This window comes from Amborella trichopoda, chromosome 4, assembly GCF_054954075.1.
Source record: "Amborella trichopoda isolate Santa Cruz 75 chromosome 4, AtrichopodaSantaCruz75HAP2 v2.0, whole genome shotgun sequence".
Classification (NCBI taxonomy): Eukaryota; Viridiplantae; Streptophyta; class Magnoliopsida; order Amborellales; family Amborellaceae; genus Amborella; species Amborella trichopoda.
In genome coordinates this window covers 31,709,831-31,731,946 of record NC_142339.1, presented here as the reverse complement: position 1 = coordinate 31,731,946, position 22,116 = coordinate 31,709,831, and the positions used below count along the sequence as shown (strand labels likewise).

At 36.8% G+C, this 22,116-nt stretch overlaps 1 protein-coding gene across 18 annotated transcripts in view; it reads left to right on the top strand.

Annotated features, from left to right (window-relative positions):
• The window catches only part of DJ1C (Class I glutamine amidotransferase-like superfamily protein), a 48,941-nt gene that overhangs the window by 19,100 nt on the left and 7,725 nt on the right, over positions 1–22,116 (top strand). For 14 of the 18 annotated variants that reach the window (XR_016053470.1, XR_016053469.1, XR_016053465.1 and 11 more), the window contains one exon: positions 16,346–16,423. Coding sequence is in view for 10 of the 18 variants with exons in the window: in XM_006826157.4 (XP_006826220.1) it covers positions 16,346–16,423 (78 nt within the window). In the remaining 8 variants the exon portion in view is untranslated. Of the gene's footprint in view, positions 1–16,345; positions 16,519–22,116 lie in introns of all 18 variants that reach the window. The other 4 variants (XM_088863977.1, XM_088863979.1, XM_088863978.1 and 1 more) reach the window with 1 other exon arrangement.

Here is a 22,116-nt window from a genome sequence, read left to right as displayed (position 1 = left end):
CTCCTCACGTTGGTGCATGAATGTCACGAACGCCCAACTTGCTAAAAGTTACAGCACTCCTTTGAAAAATGTTTGCAAGTTGTTCAAAGATTCTCACAAAAGGAGTAGAGATAATCTTTCCAGTTACTTTGTCACACATGCAGTGACGATTGACTTCATGTGTTTGGTGTGCTCGTGAGACATTGGGTTAGTTGCTTTGTAGATGACAGCCTGATTTTCAGAGTAGAGTGGGATACACCCTTGAAGAGGAAAACCCATATCTTTAAGAAGTGCTTTTAACCACACCAACTCACATGATGTTAATGCCACATCGCGATATTCTTCTTCTGTTCTAGAGTGAGCTGCAATATCTTGTTTTTCGCTATGCCATGTAACGAGATTTGCTGCCAAGAGAAGTGTAACCGCCACTGATCTATTGCCTACTGAGATGATTTTAACCAATTTGCATCATTATATGCACATAGGCCTATTTGAGCATTGGTACATACGTAAGAATCCATAGGCCCTCATCTTGGACCTCGTTGACCTACTAGAAGATCCAACCTCGGCATGTATGTCCCCTTCGTCTTCCTGAACTCCAAAAATATCAATACTTATGATAATTTCTTCATTTCTTTTCCTCCTCTCCTCTTTTTTGCTTTTAAACCCCTCTCAGTGCTTTGACATCTCTCTCCTAACCTCAGCTAAGACTTGGGTGCATGGGGCCGCATCCTTTCTAATGCCGGCTAAATGTTTCTTTAATATATTAGTACCAGTATCATATGATTTCTTGCACAATTTATCAGCCGCCTTGTTCTTGTTGATGGGATTTGGACAGGATCTGTACTTACAACCCGGATCACTTTGCTTACTTGATCCAGTTGAAGACATTGTCACAACTCATGACTTATAATGCGACTCACAGAGTTAACAATTTACAGAGTATCACCTAATCAACTAATCTGAAAAATACATGGGATGAAAGTACTAAGAAAAAGCCTTGAAAAAAATTCAAGTTTTAAATGTAGAGTATGAAGTAAACAAAACAAACTGGAAAAGACCACTAAAATATGTGGAAACTAGAATCCAAAACAAAGTTACATAATATGATCTCAATTTAAAAAAATTAATCACATAATTTCACATAACCTAATTTCCATAAGATTTGGTTTTGCAATCTAAATATTCACGAAATATCAATTTAATTCAAAGTTTCAAACTATTCACAAAGTATAAGCCCAAATCCGTAAATGTCAAACCTTAATTAAATTTTGTATTGCACTAAGCTCTTTGTAATGAATTCGATATAGGTCCAAATTGGGAAATGTTCATGATGCATTTCAAGCTTTGAACTATAAACATGTAGAAATATCATAAAAGAAAAAAAAAAAGAAGTAAAAGAATGCAAATGATTCAAATCATAATACATTATATAAAAAAAAACCAATCCCTAATTGAAACAGATATTGGCCCAAACCGGTGATCTTTGGTCATGAAAGGTCCTCTTATGCGACCACTCCAAGCTCTAAAACTTTATCTTGAAGTATTTCTTTTGTTTTTGAAAGAAATCGAAAAGGTTGAATTTTTTCAATCTTGTGAAAAATCTCATATCCCAAGTTTCTTTAGAGCTTTTCTCTCTTTAGGATGCACATGATGCTATTTAAGGGGGAAAATGACAAAAGTGTTCTGGGCCAAGGGCATTTTTCCGCCATCAGCCTCCCTGCCTTGGGGTGCCGCCTAGGAGGGTGCCTAGGTGATCCGCCTAGGCAATTTGGCAATTTTTGAAGATTTGATTATACATAATAGACTGATGTTGCCTTATGTGTCACATCTGTCCGTACTCCCCCTCATGTTGGTGCATGAATGTCATGAACGCCCAACTTGCTAAAAGTTCTTGCAACCGTTCTTGCACCACTCCTTTGAAAAAATGTTTGCAAGTTGTTCAAAGGTTCTCACAAAAGGATAGAGATAATCTTTCCAGTTACTTTGTCACACATGCAGTGACGATTGACTTCATGTGTTTGGTGTGCTCGTGAGATATTGGGTTAGTTGTCATGTAGATGACAGCCTGATTTTCAGAGTAGAGTGTGATAGACCGAGGAAAACCCATATCTTTAAGAAGCGCTTTTAACCACACCAACTTACATGAAGTTAATGCCACATTGCAATATTCTTCTGCTCTAGAGTGAGCTGCAATATCTTGTTTGTCGCTTAGCCATGTAACGAGATTTGCTGCCAAGAGAAGTGTAACCACCACTGGTCTATTGCCTATTGAGAGGATTTTTACTCAATTTGCATCATTATATCCGCATAGGCCTATTTGGGCATTGGTACATATGTACTCCCTTCCCCGGAGATGATTTTAAGTATCACAAGATAATATTGATTGTCTCAAAATGGCTGGTGTGTGAAGCATGCATGTATTGGCTCACTATGCTACCAGTAAAAGCAATCCACCAATGACTAGTGTTCTCTAACATCCCCATAAAAGTACTAGAATTGAGTTCTAGTTTGAAATTGGGGTTCATTGGATCTATGGGACAAGCAACCAACTTGTTTCCCTAAGGATGTCTAAGGCAACAATCTTCAGACCAGACTGGACAGGTCGGCTCAAATTGGAAACTGGAGAACCAGTAGTCTGTCATGTATGATCTAATTCCCTAGACTTGTAGGTCCATACATTCGCTGATGGATTGGTGGACTGATGGGTCCACTGGGCAATCACAGAACAAGTCAGTCCAACTTAGGGAAAAAAAAAGGGATAAAAAATCCCTTATTTTTTCAAATTTTAAGTCCAAAATTGTCATTTTTGTGTTTCTGTCCTTCTCAAATAATTTAAAGGTGTTTGGTCTTTTATTATATTTAGGATGTTAAAAGAGGTGGTTCTTAGATAGAGCAAGAGAGCTGCTTTGGCCACCCACTCTCTCTCTCTCGCTCTTTGATGTAGGGAGAAGGGAGAAAAAAAATAGTGGACAAACTAGAGAAATAAAAAATAAAATTAAAAGGATGAGAGAATATACCCTCTTTCCAAGTCTACGGGGGAGTACATCCCAAAAAGATCTTTTCACAAGAACCAAAATAAATTCTTCTCCTTTATTTGTGTGTAACACTTAGGTATTTATAGAAGAAAAACCTAAAACCTAACTTGCTCCCTAAGAAATCCTAATCACAATAAATCCTAGCCCTTCATCTATTTAACATTTAACTTCCAACAATAGCCATCAATTCTCTGCCATAGAAAAAAGTGAAAAATTCCTTTAAGGAGAACTAAAACCCTCGATAATTCTGAAACCTAGTTTTTGTGTCTACAAAATAGTAAAATAAAAATAATTTGAAATCCACTGCCTCATTATCCTGGTGTTGGGAGAAGCTCGTCATTGAGCTCGAGGAATTCAAATTTTTCTTTCATTGTTGGCTCTGTTTCAACTAGAAATTTTCACCCTTTTCCTCTCAAACTTTTGATTGTTCGACTTAATCCAACTAAGTTATGATGTGTCTGGAAAATCTACTGCGATGCCAAAATCTCCTGCGGTTTCCACCACTTTTTTTTTCATGCCTTAGAACCAGATTAACTTCTAGAGCATGCTGTACTGTGTGACCATACTTGAATTGGTGGTTAGTTCTTGATTTTTAATCCCTTCATATTCTTGTTCCCCATGTTACAATCTGTTGTGTAGAACCTGTAGTACTTGTATTAGTTTGCCAAGACGTTCTTTAAAATCTTTTTTGATACACTCGATTATTTGATCCATATACTCCCCAACCCAAAAGTCCCCCCATTTGTTGGAGAAAAAGTGACAACTTTGAAGGTGGATTTAGCTATCAATCCCTCTATTTTAAGCCTCAAGCAAGTTTATGACATCCTTCTTTTGATTTCTTTGATTCATATTTGAAAAAAATAGGAGTAGCGATTTTTTTTCCCCATTTTTCGTATCCCGAAACAATGCAATAGTTCTTTCTTGTGATCATTTTAAGCATTGCATTTGCTTCAATGGGTTTCATGCTGTTCATTTATGCTTACATGGTAGCTTATATGCATTATAAAAATTAGCTTTTTTGTTTATTTGTGTTTTCATTTTCTTTTTTATTTTAATTTGATTCTTTATTTATTTTTCTTTTTCGTTATTGGTAATGAGTATTGACTTATTGCTTGATGGGTTATTTTTGTTTCTATTTTTTTTGAAGATTTGAATTTTTGGAATTTCTTATTTTTTCAAAATTTTTCTTTATTTTTCATATTTTTATTTTTTCCATTTTGAAATTATTTTATTGATTTGACCAGTCGAATTGGTGAACTAGTCTAACAGGACCAGACTGCTGCACTCATCAGTTTGGTCACCTGTCCATTGGGATAAAAAATTCCCTCTCTTTGATCGTGCAACCTCAATGCCTATAGAGTACATCAGCACTCCCATATCAGGATATGGAACCCCGTTTTAATTTCGTCAGTATCATCCATAGTGACAATGGTATAATCAACATATAGTAATAAAATTGTAGTCCCTTGCCTCTACTTCTCACAAACATGGAATAATCTGAGCTGCACTGTGTATATCCAACATGTATGATGGCTTGGCCAAGTGTCTCAAGCCATGCTGGAGGATATTGTTTTAGGCCATAGAGGGCTTCTTTAAGGTGACACGTAGGAGTTGGCGACGCATTGTGTTCAGGAGTCGGTGGGAATTGCGTGTAGACTTCTTCCTTGAGATAACGTGAAGGAAAGCATTTTTAACATCCAATCGCAATGGTTCCCAATTCTTATTTGCTGCAATTGAAAGGAAGACCTGAATAGGTCCCGTCTAAGGAACGTGAGGAAATTTCTCGTGGTAATTGACTCCATGATGTTGGGTAATGCCCTTTGGCCACGAGCTTGTTTTATATCTATTAGTTGCACCATTTTGGAGCAGTTTAACGTCTTACCCCCATCTGCATCTTATGGCCTTCTTTCCTTTAGGTAAAGGAACCACATCCCGGGTCATGTTTTGTTTAAAATACCCTTATTGCATATTCCATGGCATTTCTTCATACAGGACGGATCAGTGCTTTGTAAAAGATTTGTTGTTTTGGAACAGCCAAGGGAAGAAAGAAAAGCTCAATGCGATGAAGTTATAACCGAGGAAGAAAAAATAATATATACTCTGGCTAGATCACGCGAGTCCTTTCATAGGTATCAGAGCGAGATTAACTTGATGCCCTATTTCTTTTATTTCACTATTTTGTTGAGTTGGGATTGAGATATAAGAAAGCTAATGACCTTTGTGGTCAAGTAATACACCTTTGGTTGAGAATTATTGGAATATTCAAACACCGAAAAGGCACTCTGCAGAGTGGATATTTTGTGCTATTTTGTAGCAGTGATATGAAGAAGATAATGAGGTATTTTTCTATTGCATACCTCAGTTATATTGTGTGTTTTTTAGAGTAGGATCTACTTGCAAAATTTCAGTGGGAGATCCTAGGGGAATTGAGAGTTATGGACTTATCAATGAAGGGTGTCAGTTCTGACCTGCAAAATCCAGGAACTGTCCATTGAGTTCTGTGAATGTTTCCACCAATCATATGAATTTATTTTTAGCTGAATTTTGACTGTAACTCATCAAATTGAGTCTAATTTCGAACAAAAATAGTTTCATCAAGAAATTCTTTGTGGTTTGAAAGATATGATCAATTTTATTGAAGGGTGCACAAGTACTATTTTCTGCAACGAAAACTATTTCAATGACTTGGACGTCATGATTTTATTTCCATTCTTAGCAGAATGTTTTATGGCCCACACTAAGTTTTTAAACTTTCATTCTGAGTCTAGTTTCTAATAAAATTTATTTGAGAGAAAAATATCCATGGGAAGTAAGGAATAAAATTTTTGGATTGAAGCGAGGTCATCCTGAATTTTCTGCAGTTTGGTGTGTTCTTCATTGAGACATGAATTACTATATTTATCAAGCCTACTTAACAGAGTGATATGAGGCTTGTGGATACATATGTGTTACCATACTATGTCTACTTTCAAACAAAATTGGTTTGAAAGGGAAACTCCATGAGGGTAGAGAGTGAGGACAATTTTACTAGATAGTGTTGATCTTGGAATTATGCAGTGTGATATATTTTGTCACTTATTTATTTCTCTTAAGAAAAATATTTATTTGGGATTCACACCATGATTTTATGCTTCGGTTTTGAGTCTAGTTTTCAATAGAAAAGATTTTAAGAAGAAATCCTTTGTGAATTGAGAGAAATAAATATTTTATTGAGAGGTACGCAACCTGATTTTCTACTGAGAAAATTGTGTTCTGACGTGAATGTCACTAAATCGTAGACCCACTAAATGGTGTGATTTAGAGATGGAATTGAGCACTATTTTCTATTTTTTGAGTGTATTTCAATACTTAAAAGGATTTAGAGATAAACTCTTTATGAGTTGAGAGATATCATATTTTTATCATGGGATGCTCATGTCCTATTAGATGTATGTATGTATGTATGTATAAATCAACTCAGTGTGTTGATGCTATGCCCTCAAGTCCTGAACAATTTTAAGGTTTGAAGGTGTTTAAGCAGGTGAAATCAGTAGTTTGTAGTGGTAACATCAGCCCTAGATTCTACCAAACCATAACTTTCGCTGTTGAATTCTTCTGCTCCTAGATTCTGCCAAACAATAACTTTCTCTGTTGAATTCTTGTGCATAAAATGTTTGAACAAGTTGCTACTTTAATTAATAAATCCTGAGAAGCATTCTCCATTTTACTCATTTGATGCATAGATTTGAGCAACAGGATATATATTTAAGGAAATGGAAGTTGTGCTATGTAAGATTTGAAAGGTGTGTCTATGTAGGACTCCTGGTATGTAAGTTCAAAACATTTTTCTTTTGTCTTCTATTAACCGCAGGGTAATTCTACTTACAATTGCCAAAATTATAATATAAAACTTGGGTTTTTAAGGGATTCTCGGTTTTTATTTTTTTAATTTATTTTATTTTATTTTAGGATTTCTAGGAGTTGTTCAGAAAAGCATTTAAAGTGTTTATGAAATATTTTCTTTCATCAGGGGTAAAATTGTCATGAAAAATTTTATGTTTAAGTTTAGGACTTTTTAGGTCATTTAATTTATTTTTAAACTTTAAATTGTAATATATAAGACGTACATGGGGCCTTGAGGGGTGAAAGAAAGAAAAAATTAGGCTTTTGGAATCATAGCTTGAGGTGAGGAGGAATCCCTAGGTTTCTCCTAGTTATTGCTAGTTTTTGGCCTGATGTCTTACTGATTTTACTGTTGCCATCAGTTTTTCTACCTCAATTTGGCATCAGAGCTCAAGTTTTCTTCAACAACAAAACCAGGAAACTATATCCAAGTCTAAGATTTGCTGATTTTAGGCCAAGTTTGCCAAATCAGCCTAAATTTTGTTGATTTCAATTTTTCAATAAGATTTTGTTGGTTCTCTTCCTAGGGTTTGGAATTTTGGCAAACTAATGGCCGCGTGAAGGGGCTGTGGAAGGGGGGTTTGTGATCCCTGAGATGAAGAAATTGAGGACTATACAAAGTAAGTTCAGCAGCTAAGGTAGTAATTTGCGAGTATCTATCATTAGCAAAATGGTGATCTTTCAGCCCAAGAAGATCTCGATACAACCCTTTCCACTGTCGCGCTCCATGTGCGAAGTCAAGTGATGAGGTCAATGACAACATGCCTAGAATTGAGAGGCATCACTCTAGGGTTTTTGACATGGGGATTGATATTCCTAATTTTAACACATGAATCCAAAATTAGCAGGTTGTAGATTGGGATTTGCCACCAATTTTCGATACATCCTTTGATGAACGACAAGACCTCTTAGGAGATCCGACCTATCATAAGAATCAAAATGACAATGATGTTTTGAAAGAAGATCTTGCTTGAGAAGAATATGGAGGGGAGTCTGCAAAGGGATTGATCAAAATCATGGCCTTTGAAGATCTCAAGGATATCAAAGGGGTGGAGCATTCAAGAGATTTGGGGCATTGTAATCAGAGTAGCACAGAAGAAGCATGATCTACTCATAAACCACAAATTATGGCCGTGGTTTCAGTGAGTAATGAAATCGATGATGAGAAAACCTCTAATAGCTAGGAAATTGAGTTTGAAGTCACCTACGCAATTTTCAACGTAAGTTCAAGGATAGCTGAATTTGATAAGTTTGTATCAATTTTATGTGTACCAAGATCTGTTTCTTTGGGATTTCTTCTTACCACGAATGTTATTTTAGTCAACAAAGAAAAAGGTTAAACAATATGGTTTTGATGTTGAGTTCATCTTAGCACACCTCAAAAGTCAAGGACGAGTTTTCTCCAACTAGAGGAGATTTTTGTAGGAGAAAATTATTCCCATTTTTAATAGTTATTTAATTTATAAAATTATTCCCATTTTTAATATTTATTTAATTTATTTTTAAAATGTTCATGAGTTATTATGCATGAGTACTAATCACAAGCATTGTTCATGGGTACTGTTTATAGAAGTATTTTTATATTATTTTAATATTTTTTAGGGTTTATTTAGGGTTTCTAAGTTCTTAAGGGATTCTAGGTTATTTATTTATTTATTTATAGGATTTTTAGGAATTGTTTAGAAAAGTACTAAGATTGTGTATGAATATTTTTTATATTAGGGGTAACAGTGTCATTACGAAATTTGTTTTTAAGTTGGGACTTTTTAGGCCATTTTATTTATTGTTTGAGCGATTAGAGTATTTGAACCTTAAATTCTAATATATAAGAGGTGTTTGGGGCTTTTGGAACCTCAATCATCATGAAATGCTTAGGCTTTTGGAAATGCTTAGGCTTTTGGAACCCTAGCTTGGGATGAAGAAGAAACCCTAGGTTTCTCCTAGTTATTGCTAGTGTTTGGTTTGATTTCTTGCTGATTTTACTATTTCCATCAATTCTACATCAGTTACAGAGCCTAGGAGTTTTAGGTTGCAAGGTTTCATCCTCTTTACTTGGATCTCTTGCACAAGGAGATGGAATCACACAAAACCTGCCATAGTTCACACACACTATTCCTTTCTCTTTTCGAAACTTTCACAAATGCACGTATCAATGAAAAGAGAACATACCTTTCTGTTTTTGAATGAAGAAAATAATCTTGGAGTTTGACGATATGGGCCCTTTACTTCTCTCTACTTGAACCTCTCTTAACAAGGAGAAAAGATGACGAATGCTATAGCCTTACCTCCACATTTCTCCCCTTTATTTCTTCTCCTTACCCCTCTCTTTCTAGTCTATAAGCCTTGTGAAGGCGCCTTTAGGCCCTCCACATGATGCCCTAGAGAGAGAATAACAAAAAACATACATGCTTTCAAATAAATAGGATGTCCTCTGATTATAGAGCTCTAGAGGGGTAGAAAGCAAAATATATGAATTAGCGTTTCTAGTTTTATTGGGATGTTGATGGTATAAGGGCTAATCTCAGTCATCCATCCCTTGCTCAATCATCATGAATCAAGGGTGCATAATGGACCCTTACCCCTAAGAGGATCCTACTTCCAATACTCTTCCAATTCTATGTGAAGTCCAATAGAATATTCCTAGGAAATTTCAAGTTCTAATTGGATCCCAACTCCAATTAAAATCAGATTTCCGTCCATGATTTTATTCCTAACCACTTTAAAATTTTCAGCCACTTTAGATTTCCAAAGTATTTCAAATTAACTAACCACATAGATCTTGAACTCTAGTTTTATTAGGAAAGAATATATGTGCGCATTATGCACCGCCTAGGAGATGGAGTGAGCACCATTCGATCTCCCTTTGACTTTTTGACCTCCATGTGGCACCCATGGCTAGTGTGTCTATGTGGGTCAACTTGTCAAAGCATATAAACCACATGACGCGAAACATGTTTCATAATGGGCCCTACACATGATTCTAAATTCTCACTATATATTTCCAAATAAAACAATCGAAATATCCTAAGAAGGCCCTTGCTATAAAAACGATTTTTTTATTCCAAAAAGATACTTTGTTCAAGTACAAAATTCACTACAAAATATTTGGTGGTTAAATGTAAAAAGTAAAAACATTTTATTTTCATAAAAAATCCTCTGGAAAACCTCTTGAAAATACGCTGGAAGAGTATGCTAGCACTGAAACTAGAACCTTCTATTAGGAGCTTCATGACTTCCATTTGAGCACATCTAAATCTAAAACAACACAACAGATTCATAACCCACATGAACTCCGAAGCAGGGCTCGTGATCAAAGCTGGCCAAGACATTGAAGTGTCACTGTCTACAAATAGCCATGGAGTCCAGTCGCTCTCACCATGGACAAGTTTAGGGTCCAGTGCACTGATCAAGAATATTTTTACAAGAGTTTCCAGGTTTTCTCCTCGTACAAGGAAGTTTATCTTGAGCATATGCATGCTTATGGTCACATAAACTTAACAAAACTTTAGGATCACACATATCCGAGGCAACTAGCAGCAGGCATGCTGTGTGGGATTTCCATTGCTGAGGTTTTCATGCACTTATTCTCACAAGACCCTAAACATCCTACTTTGCAGGAGCCCTTTTCATTTCGTGGCCAACCAAACAACATCGACCCCAACTTCAGCCATGGTGGGCGATGCGCATTAGGCTCAAGGTGGGTCTGGGCACCCACCTAGTGCCACCCCTTTAAAAAAAAAAAAAAAAAAATTTCAAATGCACCCAAATAAAAATTAGGCATGTGTGTTGCCCTTCTCTCTCTCTCTCTCATGTCTATGTGCTCTGTCTACATATGAGAAGAAGAAGATTGTAAGTGTTCGATGCACGACCTTTCAGTATCTCGCTCTCTCTCACACTCACATACACACACAAAGATACACATGGACCCATATGCTCCATCTTTACATGTAAGAAGAAGAAAAAAAAGAAGATGACCTTCAAGTGTTCGAAGCGAGGTCCCTCTCTCTCACAAAGTCTCTCTCTCTTGACATATCCTAAGTGTTCGAGACCTTTCTCTCACAAATACAGATCCAAAAGAAAAAAAAAGAAAAAAGAAAAATAGAGGATGATCTTTAAAAATTACATGTGAGACCTCATACACACATACGTGCGAATGCACACACATGCTAAACACATGCATACACATAAATACATAAAACACACACACACACAAAACAACATATGGCCCCCACCCTAATCCCTTACCTTAGGGCTGCCTTTGTGTCTGGGTGTCTGCCTAGGCGGCTCAGACCCTTGGCTTCCTAGGCCGCTTCTGCCTTTTTGAACATTACCGATCAAACATAACCAGCCTAGGTTGCGGGTTCATTGAATGAGACCACTATTTTGGCGATAATCCATTTAGAGTTTTTCCAGACGCACTAACCACTCAAAGGCCTAAATTAAACCAACATACAAATTTTGTAATTCTAATGCACTTTGTACGTTCATACCAATTTAGTGAATAATTTTTTTTTAATGGAATTCAAAGGAATTAACTTCAATTCATAAAATTTAATGAATTAAAGTTAACATTCAAATAAAAGAAAACAACTAACCGCTTAAAGGCCTGAATCCTTGCTGATAGTGGAATTTGCCAGACCTGCATCCACAAGACAAACAAGGCCCATATAAAACGGTCTTATGGAGAACATTATGCTTCCTTCACATGTCCATAGTATCTCATCTGCTCTACCATGTGGAACATACGTCTCATGACATCGTCTCATTATTTGCGATGAAGTGCTCATCTTCGGTGTTGTTAAGGTCCCTCTGAAAGAGGAGGCAGTGAGGACTATGATATCCTTGATGCCGTTACCCTCTATGATATCTGCAATAGTTGCTTGTAGTTGGACTCTATCCATTGCTGACTGGGGAGGACAAAGTGGTCAATCACCATGTCATACATTGTGTTAAATCCTGATGCGAGATGATGAGATGTACATCCCAATGAGTATCCCACTTGAACTCCCCTCTCACCGTCTTTGAAATTCTGACAACCTAGCTGCTCTCCTTGGACTTGCTAGACTCCAAAATTCTGGATGTATGCCTATATTTCCTTAATGTTTAGGTCCTAACAGTTGCTTTGAGTAGGAAAGCAGGTTAGACTGATGATGTGTCTAAAAAGAAACCCCATCCCTGCTTTGGCATATTTTTTGAATGTCATATTTATGTCCTTGTTATGCACCAAAAACATTTACTTTACTTTTGGGATCCTCACGTTTTCGAGAGAACGGTATTTTTTTGATTATGTGCCAAAAACATTAGGTTTTGGCATATTTGAGGAGATTCCTTTGGCTTTTCCCTACAAATTGCAGACACCATAACTTTTACCATTTTACTCTGTAGCTTATGCCTTATAATGATAAGTTTCTAGGCTTTATTCGAAGTTGTATTCTGACTTGCCTTTTTTTTAATTTTACATGTGCGACATCATACTAAACTACTGCTACTCATCAACCGTTTGTTGGGATGGTTCTGAGGTGGTTCTTTTGTGAGCTTCATATGTTAGTGTCTTAAGAAAGTAGGACTATGTAACCCGGGCAAGTGTATACCGATTAAAATTTTTCTTTCTTTTCTTTATTTTCACCACCCAAAAGACTTACAAGAATCCAAATACATTATGAGAAATAATAAAAACTCAAAGAGTCCCAAGGACTCTCATTTGCCATCAAAACAAGATTACATTCATAACGTGAATCTGAAAATTACATAAAAGATGCAATTATATCTAGAAAGCATGAAACAAGAAAATATCCCATACCGTGCCTCAGGTACCCCCAAGGACTTCGTACACCGCACACCAGGTCTTCTCCACCAATGGCGCACAAGATCTAGGTTCAAGAATTTGTCTCACAACTTGGCAACTTAGGCAAAACCAGCAAAGAGCATGACATGGGTTAAACTAGACCAAGGCTCAACACATGAGCATAAGGTTTGTACCATGGGCTAGGCTTTGTGGCTTGGGCGTGCCACCCCTTAGGGTTTCTTTTCTTTTCTAAACTGTAATTTTAGAGAGAGAAATTGAGAGAGATCGGAGAGGGGTGTGCCACCCCTTAGGCTGAGAGAGAGAGAGAGAGAGAGAGAGAGAGAGAGAGAGAGAGAGAGAGAGAGAGAGAGAGAGAGATTAAGATGTGAAGATGGAGAATGTGCCCCCACGGCTAGTTTAGATAACATTAAGGTTAGGTTTTCTAGGGTTAAGGTTTTACCATCATTATGAGACTTAATCTTGATCTTCGATCATGGAGACCTATGGGGTGAAGAGATTTCATTCATTCATTCATTAAATCAGTCATCATGATTAAAAGGAATGAGGTGAAACCGTTATCTCTCGGTTTCCATAAGTCTATTCCCATCAAATATTATGTAGAGAAAATACTAAATCAAATTTAATAAATCTCTTACGTTTTTCCCTTTTGAAATCAATCAAAATCTGTACACCCAACTCTTTCCTAAACCATTCAAATCAATTGCATTCTTTATGACACAAGGCATAAAATAGGAAAAAGAAGAATAAGGAGATGGGGAGCACTACCCTATGGGTGGCCATGTGGGCCCCACACCCCACTAATTGGTGGGCCCATTGAATCCCAATGGCCCCCCAATATTTTAAATATAATTTAATGATATTAAAATAATTTTATAATGTTATCAAAGATTTATTTCTCTTTGATTAAAATAAAACAAGAAAAAATGATTTTCTTTATTTAAAAATATTTTTCAATCTAAAAATTCATTTTAATTATCTGAAAAATAATTAAAATATATTTAAACATATCTAGGAAGATTTAATGGGAATTGGATCCATAGAGTTTGGATTACAACAAATATACTGAGGACTCCATTCTTTCTAGAGATCGTATCTCACTGCACATTCTCAAACTGGTCCAATAGTTCCTATGACCCACAACCCTTCGCAGGAGTTCATGATTGATCTATCAAAGTTAGCCAATTAAATGAAGGACACACGATCCTAGTCCATGGATTACTGGTCCCTCCTTGAGGACAAGTCTAGGCCCCATTCTAGCACTATTCTCCATAGGTCATTCTAACATAGTCCAATGTTGCAGGGAGTCATCTCTTCGACACATGTACACAAAACATACCCTTATCCAATCCCTGGATGACTATCTAGTGTACATACCTTGTGATGGTAATGATGAGGATTTAGGCCTTTGTCCTCTCAAGCCAACCATCACACACAAGGGCCACATCCAGTTCTCCTGGCCAACTGCCCTAGGCACAACTCCGATCTCATCAAGGGGTAACCCCACATCGAAACCCTTATCAATTGGGCTTACAGGCCCAGAGTTACGGGTTTTAGACCTTATTTTGAGCCATAGCCAATCAAAGCTCGGGTCAGTCTTGACATTAGCAATGCCTCACAGTCCAATGTGGACCACACTCCCATTGGAGGTACCATGCCACTATAATAATTTCAGTACATACTCTCATAAATCCTTTAAATGGCCACATAACCCCAACATCTTATCCTATTGTGTGAATTGCATTCTGCAGTAAATTTATTTGTTTCTTTTTGCTTCGCTTTCTATAAAGACATAGGTCTCCAATGGAATAGTTCAAGGAAAGTACATGGATATAATAATATGCTTCCCCCCCCCCTACCCCCTTTTGATTTAGTGAGTATCCTCTGATGATTGCCTTGATTGTCTTCTCCAATAACTTAGCTGTATGAATTCTTATCTTCTATAAACAAGATCCTTGCAGCCTTTTTCTTTCTTTTTTTGCCTGTAGCTTGAAGTCCCGTTATTGTGTATATTTTTGAACGAGAAAGTATATTATAAGCTTGTTTACCTTTGATATAAGAAGGTTACAATCATAGTTAGCAAGTCTCTGTTCAAAACCCGATTTTTTTCAAAAAATCTTTGATTTTTTTAATCTATAAAGAACTCGGAGTTTTTCAAAATATCTTTAAAAAATCGTGTTTTTTTAATGGAACTGATATGAATTCTTATTTTATTGTTTTTCAAAGGACTTTTCAAAAAAACTTCTTCCCTATAACTTTATTTCTTCATTAACTTAATATTATTGATTTTTGGTTTAAAGATAGGAACATTAACAACGGGAACAAATTAAGAATCGTAATTTAAGAAAACGTTCCATCTAAAATTTCACCAATGAGTTCCCTTAAAAAAAGTGTATGAAAAAATATAACCAATAGATTCCCCCCCAAAAAATGACCAAAACAATCGTATATCTCAAATAACAGTTAGAATTAGAAGAAGGGTAATCCAATATAAAAATTATTTTTTCTTTAAACCCATATCGTCCTTATAAAGAGCAAGAGAGAGATTCAATGATACTAAAGATTTAGGTAGCTAGGAATGTAGTGCGAGATTTGAATTTGCTAAAGCATTTTGTTGCTTTTTATGCATAGAGAAGTTTGATTAATTTTATATTTTATTTTTTATTTCATTTGTGTAGACAACATATCATTTTGGATGGACCACTATTTTACATATTTGGGTCTTCGCATTTTTTTAATTAGTCTCAATCCTATATTGAGGGCATTTTTTGTTTTTTTTTCTTTGAAAAGTAACCCTATACCTTAGTTCACAATTCGTGTTATTTGCTAATTAGTTCTTATGTTTAGCATTCTTATTGTTGTTTCATTTTATGCTTCCAATAAATCTACAATATGTTTTATGTTGTGACAACAAAGTAATCATTGTTGCTGGATTTATGGGAAGTTTCAACAAAAAATTGTCAAGTATTTTTCTAAGGAGACTAGTAAGGATATAAATTTATTATTTAGTGGCTTTAATATACCTATACAATAACTGCAAATTATAATCCTATATTGTGTCGTCTTTATATATCTGATTTTTTCTCAGTCTTTTTTAACCAAATATGAAATATTCCCGATTCTATAGCTTACCTTTTTTTTGGTGATCCATATGTTTTATCTGCTTTTTTTCCTTTTGACTTTTTGAAATAAAACTGATTTATTATCGAAGTTTTGGTATGCCGATATTTTATCATTCCCCGACTTGCTAACTATGGTTACAATTATCCTTCGCTGTCAGTTGTGAAAAGTGTATCATTGTCCGTGCTCAATGTTCAAGAAATTTTTTCTTGAACACTGTGACTTACCCTTAGCCACAAGATCTTACATCTAACGGCTAGGGTTGATTGTGACCTTGTACTAAAAGTAAATGGTCTTATAATATATAATCCTTTTTGAGTAACTCCTTCACACATGACATCTCTTTAAAATTTATTACATCTTCTATATATTTTTCTTGCAAACATTCTGAGCTTTCTTATAAGGACTTTGGTTGCAGCGATGGGTATATTTATTTGTTATCTTCTTGTAGTAATTGTATTGCAATTCCTCTTCATGTTTTGAGATTGCTAACTTGGGCTACACTGTGATTATTTACTTGCAGGCATTCCATAGAAATGGAATCCATCCTCTACAGGAAGAGTACAACCTGATGGAATGGACTTTCAACCATACCCCTCGTGTATGCTGTTTAAGAGTCTTGTACATTTTTGGAAGCCCCTCACAGTAGTATTGTTAGATGGCTATTATTCAGATATCCCATGGTCTCCATGCTTGGTATATTTGATTTGCAGTGTTAGAAAATAAATTCTATAGACTAAAGGAAATAATAAATATATTGTTACCCCATAAAAATACGACTAAGCAGATTATTTCTGCACTTAAGTACAAGTACTGCTAAAGTGACTTCTTTTCAGAGGACCTTAGCATTTAACTCTCACATGTTATGCAAGTGAAATTTCCATTCATGCTTCATAAGTTCATATTGAGTTCTTCCTACTCATTTTCACTCTTTTCATTGTGAGATCAGTTTATCAAAAAACAAAGCATATAGTTTGAATCTATTATATCACTTCACTGCCAGCTCATCTTATTGCATATCTAGTCAAAGAATGGCATGGACTACCTCACTTTCTGATTTGCATATTTGATTTATCCATTCTTTGACTACTTCATTTTCTGAGTTGCATATTTGATTTATGTTTGGCATTATTAACCACTGAAATCTTGCAGAGAACTTCTCTATCAACTTTCTTTTTTGCTTGTGTTTTCCTATCAACATGCTGGCTTTTTGTTTTCTCTAGTCCTGCTGGCTCACACTACGAGTACAATATAAGTTTGTCAATTAATTAGTCAAATGCAAAGAACCCAATTACTAGAAAATTTCTATTGATTTTATAGAATTTTCAAATGGAAGTAATATAACTTAGTGCATGCATTTCTGGTAGTGCTTTCTGACTCAGTGGCCGTGGTGTTTCTTTTGTCCTTATATAATATTAACCAAAGCAGTCTTGGTACCCATATGTACCCAGAGTTCATCTTGCATTATGTACTAAATTGGTGGTTGTGACATACTTCGTATACTTTCCAGCACATATGAATCTGTCAAGTTTCTTGTATATAAGATGTGCTGATGCTTCAGTCTTGATGGTATTTCGGTTACAGCATGCTCTGTTTGTACTTGGAAGGTTGCCCATCTGTAGCTTATGTACCTTATTGTTTCCAAATATAACTTCTATCAACTTAAAAGTCCCCTGGGGTGTTATGGTCATGCACATCTCTCTCTCTTTCTCTCTCACTTATTCCTAGGTGCCAATTATTTCTACATTTTCTATTATTATCTCACCAAATCAGGTGGTCTAGCCCCAAAAACATAGGAGGGCTTTCTGATTGGACAATTTCAGATCATATTTGACTAAAGTCATGAGTCATGACCAATTCCCTAAAAAAAGACAATAAAGCTAAATTAAAATAAAAGTTTCAAGCTCCTAAGATCCCATCTGTTGTCCCTCAAATGGATAATTCTTAGTTAATATTTGAGGGGGAACTAATTTGGAGTATCTTCTTAGCCGCAAATCAGTTTACTTTTGGGATTTTTAAGAGAAAATATGTGAAGTATTTTATCTAAGAAAAATGATATCATCATCAATATTATTATCCGACCCTGATCCCAACTATCTAAGACAAAGGATATCCTAGGTTTAAACTAAAGGAATAGGATATCCCCATGAGACTAATTTAGAGGGAAATTGATCATGTCGCCCCCTTTCATCTATCTATTGCTATTCTCCTTCAAATATTCCTCCAATTCAAAGGGCCCAAAATATGCACTGCTTTTTCCGTATAAGGAATGAAAGAAAAAGAAAAATATTGCTTGGGTGGGTAGAGAGAAAATTGTAGGATGAAAGACTTGGTCTTGGAGTCTGGAAACTAAATCTTTTGTCTAGAGGCTGTGGAGTGTTTCTACAGTATATGTTCAACAAATTGGTGGCCAAATGCTTTCCAACAAACCTTGCGTCAATGAGTTTCAAGCTCCAGAGCAAGGTTGATGAAAACATTGTTTGGAGGTTTAAAAAAAACCCAAAAAAAACGGACATTTGATTGATAATTTTTCATTAATGTCTAACTTGCCCTAGATTAATCCCATGGTGAGAAGCATGCATGATTAGCCATGGTGGGCAAGAAGGGGACCAGTTCTGCATTCCCCAAGGACTTGGGCAGCGCCTCTAGACAAACACAGACACATGTGGTACCAAGAACACCTGACTAGACAGCATGGTGAAGAGGAATTTCTCCATGGTCCATTTCTCTGCTATAGCCAGGAGCCCCAACTCTAAAACAGCTAGTGGTTGTCAAGGGAAGCAATCATCAGAGAGAGAATAGACTTGCTCCGAGCCTACTTGCTCACCACATTGACTCCAAATGTTGTTCTCAACAACCTAAAAGTTTCGGCTGCAGTGGAAAACATCTGAAGTGGTCACTTGCAAATATCTGGGCAACGGCGACATTATGTTTATCCTTAACTCAAAAATGTGGCGGAGTGTGTCCTAGGGTCGGGGGCCAGAGTGTTTCCTGCTGTGGCTCTTCTTGCATTGTTTTGTGGCCCTGTCAGGATTGAAGGTCAACATGTCCAAGATCAAATGGACGGGTATTCAGTATCATATTAAACCATAAAAGGCTTCGTGAAGAGAGTATCCCAGATAAATGTCTTGGTTTGTCCCTCTACCTGGGCAAGCCGCCACCTAAATCACAATGAGGCAGGGTGATAGAGAGATTTTAGAGAAAACTTGCAGTCTGGAGACCTAATTTCTTGTCCTTGGGAGGAGGATAACTCTCATTCAAGCAACCCCATCAAAATCACCGTACACTACTAGTTTCTTAGTGTCTTTTGCTATTGTGAATAAGATCGAGAATATGATGAATAGATTTTTTATAAAGTTATTTGAGAAAATGAAATTACATTTGGTCAAATGGGACTTTGTTTGCGGGCTTAGAAAAGCTAAGGTGGCTTGGCGATTTTGGTGAAACAAAGAAACCAACCAGTCTCTTCTAAGAAAGTAGTGGTGGAGGTTTGGGGAACCTTGGACCAATTGTTTAAAAGTGGGGGCTTACAAGTGTGGAATGGAGCATCAATGATGGTTTTTGAAACATCTGAGAAGGGGGCCCGAGACCTCTGATGTTTGGGAAGGAATAGATCGGATGAGAGAGAGCTATAGGATTAACACAGGATGCTGATCAGAGATGGTAAAAGAACTCTTTTTCTCGAGGGATATGTGGCTGCACAATACATCACTAAAAAAGTTCTTCATGTGGCTATTTGACATTGTTACAGATCAATATGTAACATGTGCCAGACGCAGCACTGTGTTTCGGCTCAAGGACAGTGCGGTCCCATGCTTTAGAATGGGCCCCAAAAGAGGAGGAGGTGATCCGCTTTGTCAACATGTTGTCAGAGCTTCAAACTGCCTTCTACATGCCTATGAGAGAGGATTGGTTACTGTGCACCCAAACACCAAAGGCGAGGTCACTGTGAAATCATTCTATAAAAAATGACATGGATGCCTATTGGAAAACTATTGGGGGATTGCCCACCTAAAAGTCTAGTTTTTGGGTGTCTGGTCTGAAAGTCTTAACCATTGATGACCTTAATGCATTGAAGTTGTTTCCAAATTGTTGCACTGTTGTGCAAAGATGCACATTCATATTGATGCTGTTTGGGGACAGTGGATGCAGCCTGAGTTGGTTGAATCCCTATTAAGCAATTGTGTAGGCTCCAATATCTGAGGCTTGGCCTTATTGGAGTTCATATTTTATTTCTTTGCTTTGGCAAATTTGGCTCAAAGTGCAATATAAGATTATTCAAAGGTAAGCTGCATAGTGTCATATGGCTGAAAGGCCGAGGTAAAACTGCCACAAGGTCTTGGGCTTTGTCTAAGAGAGAGTTTAGGGGTACTTGTTTGATCTGGAGTCTCAGTGGCAAATTGTATCAGGGCTTCACAAACCAGGGAAACCAAAGCGGCTAAATGAAAGCCACCTGTTGAAGGAACAATCAAATTTAACGTTGATGGCAGTGCTGAAGGTTGCTTGGGAGTTTAGAGGGGACTTTTGGAAACACTTGGGAAGAGTGCTCAAAACTTTTTCAGGTCTCAACCTAGAAAGTGTTCCCAATGAAGCTGAACCTCATGTCCTGGTAGTGCTATATTGTTTTGCACCATATTGGAGAATTGAGACAGACCCAAGAATGTTATTACAAGAATGTTATTACATCTGTGCAGGCTACACACGGCGATTGAGTAACATTTTTGACAAGGCGTTCACTATTACCAAGAACCTTATCAGATTGCTTGGAGAGGGGCCAAAAAGGTTGCTGATTCACATGCTAAGGATGGCGTTCATAAATCATTTGTTTCAGATTTCCAAATTCATGTTGGAAGGGCCGAATTTGTTTGGGGCCAATATTTTTATCCGATTTTGACTGAATAAAATACTGCCAATTATTAAAAAAGAAAAGAAAAAGAGTTAAAGTGGTTGAGTGGGTGTTAGGGTGGTAGAGTTTGCGAGAGAGAGAGAGAGAGAGAGGGATGGAGAGTTGGGTTGCAGGAAGTAAGAGAGATGTGGGGAGGGTTGGGGTGGTAGAGGAGGGTGGGCAAGTGTGTTGTGGCAGTGTTTGACAGAGAGGGTAGAAAGAGAATGGATTAGATAAAAAAGGAGATGGGGGGTGGAATTAGAAAGCGAGTGAATTAGAGAAAGAGGGGATGAAGGGTTGGGATTAGTGTTACCTAGACACATCAAAATTTGTTTGGTATCGCGGTCGACACGTATCGATGCTTAGACACATGTCGACACGCATAGACAAGTTATCGACGCTTGACCGTACGTGTCTGATGGCATCAGTTATTGAGTACGTATTAACACGGTATATATAGTGCCTGCCCTTTGTAATCATATAATCCATGATGGTTTTGGTGGTAGAGAAACGCTTTAGGCAAGTGAGGGTATGAGTTCCATTCCCCACAATAGAACCATTTTTTTGTTATTTGTTTTTGAGCTTTCTTATATTATAAAAATACAAAAACCATTACCCCTCCACAGCTTGAACCTGGGACGTTTTGAACATGGAACAATGAGCTACCATAGAGCCCCATCGGTGTTAGCGCATTGAATGGACATCATTTTATATACAACTAGCATTTTTAAAAGACAAATGTAAAAAACAAGGCACTTGGTGGGATTTGATCACACAACCTTTTGGGCAGGTACTTAAATTGGGCATGCTACCTAAATATGTGTGATTAGTGTGTGCCTTGGGGAATATATATATATATATATATATATATATATATATATATATACACACACACACACACACACACCATTCAAAATAGGGTTGTACGAACGTGTCACAAAGTTATGATATTTTAATCATGCGTACTAGACACTTCAATACGTAGTAAATACCAACACACGTGTCGATGTCTATGCAACAGTGGATGGATTGGGGGGTAGAGAGATAATGGGTTTAAATAAGATGGGGATGGTTTTTTTGTGGGGAGTGGGGGTGTCAGTTAACCCTCTAAAAGAATCGCATGGAGATTGACATGTATTGTTTCCTTATCTTAAACTTGAGATGTCCTATTTCTTAGAAAAAGGATCTCATATAGTTTTTCTTTTTCCCCCCTTGAAGAAGTCTATTGTTTTTTGTGGAATTGTTCTTTGGTTCGACTTAAGGTTTAAAAAAATGGATCGGTGACCTAGATCGGCCACCCCAAAAACCATGTTAGATCGGTGGATTGGTGATCTGGATCTCAAGGAATCAGCAGGATCAGCAAGATCTGGCATTGAATTTTTTTAAAAAAATCACTAAAATTTCTTAAA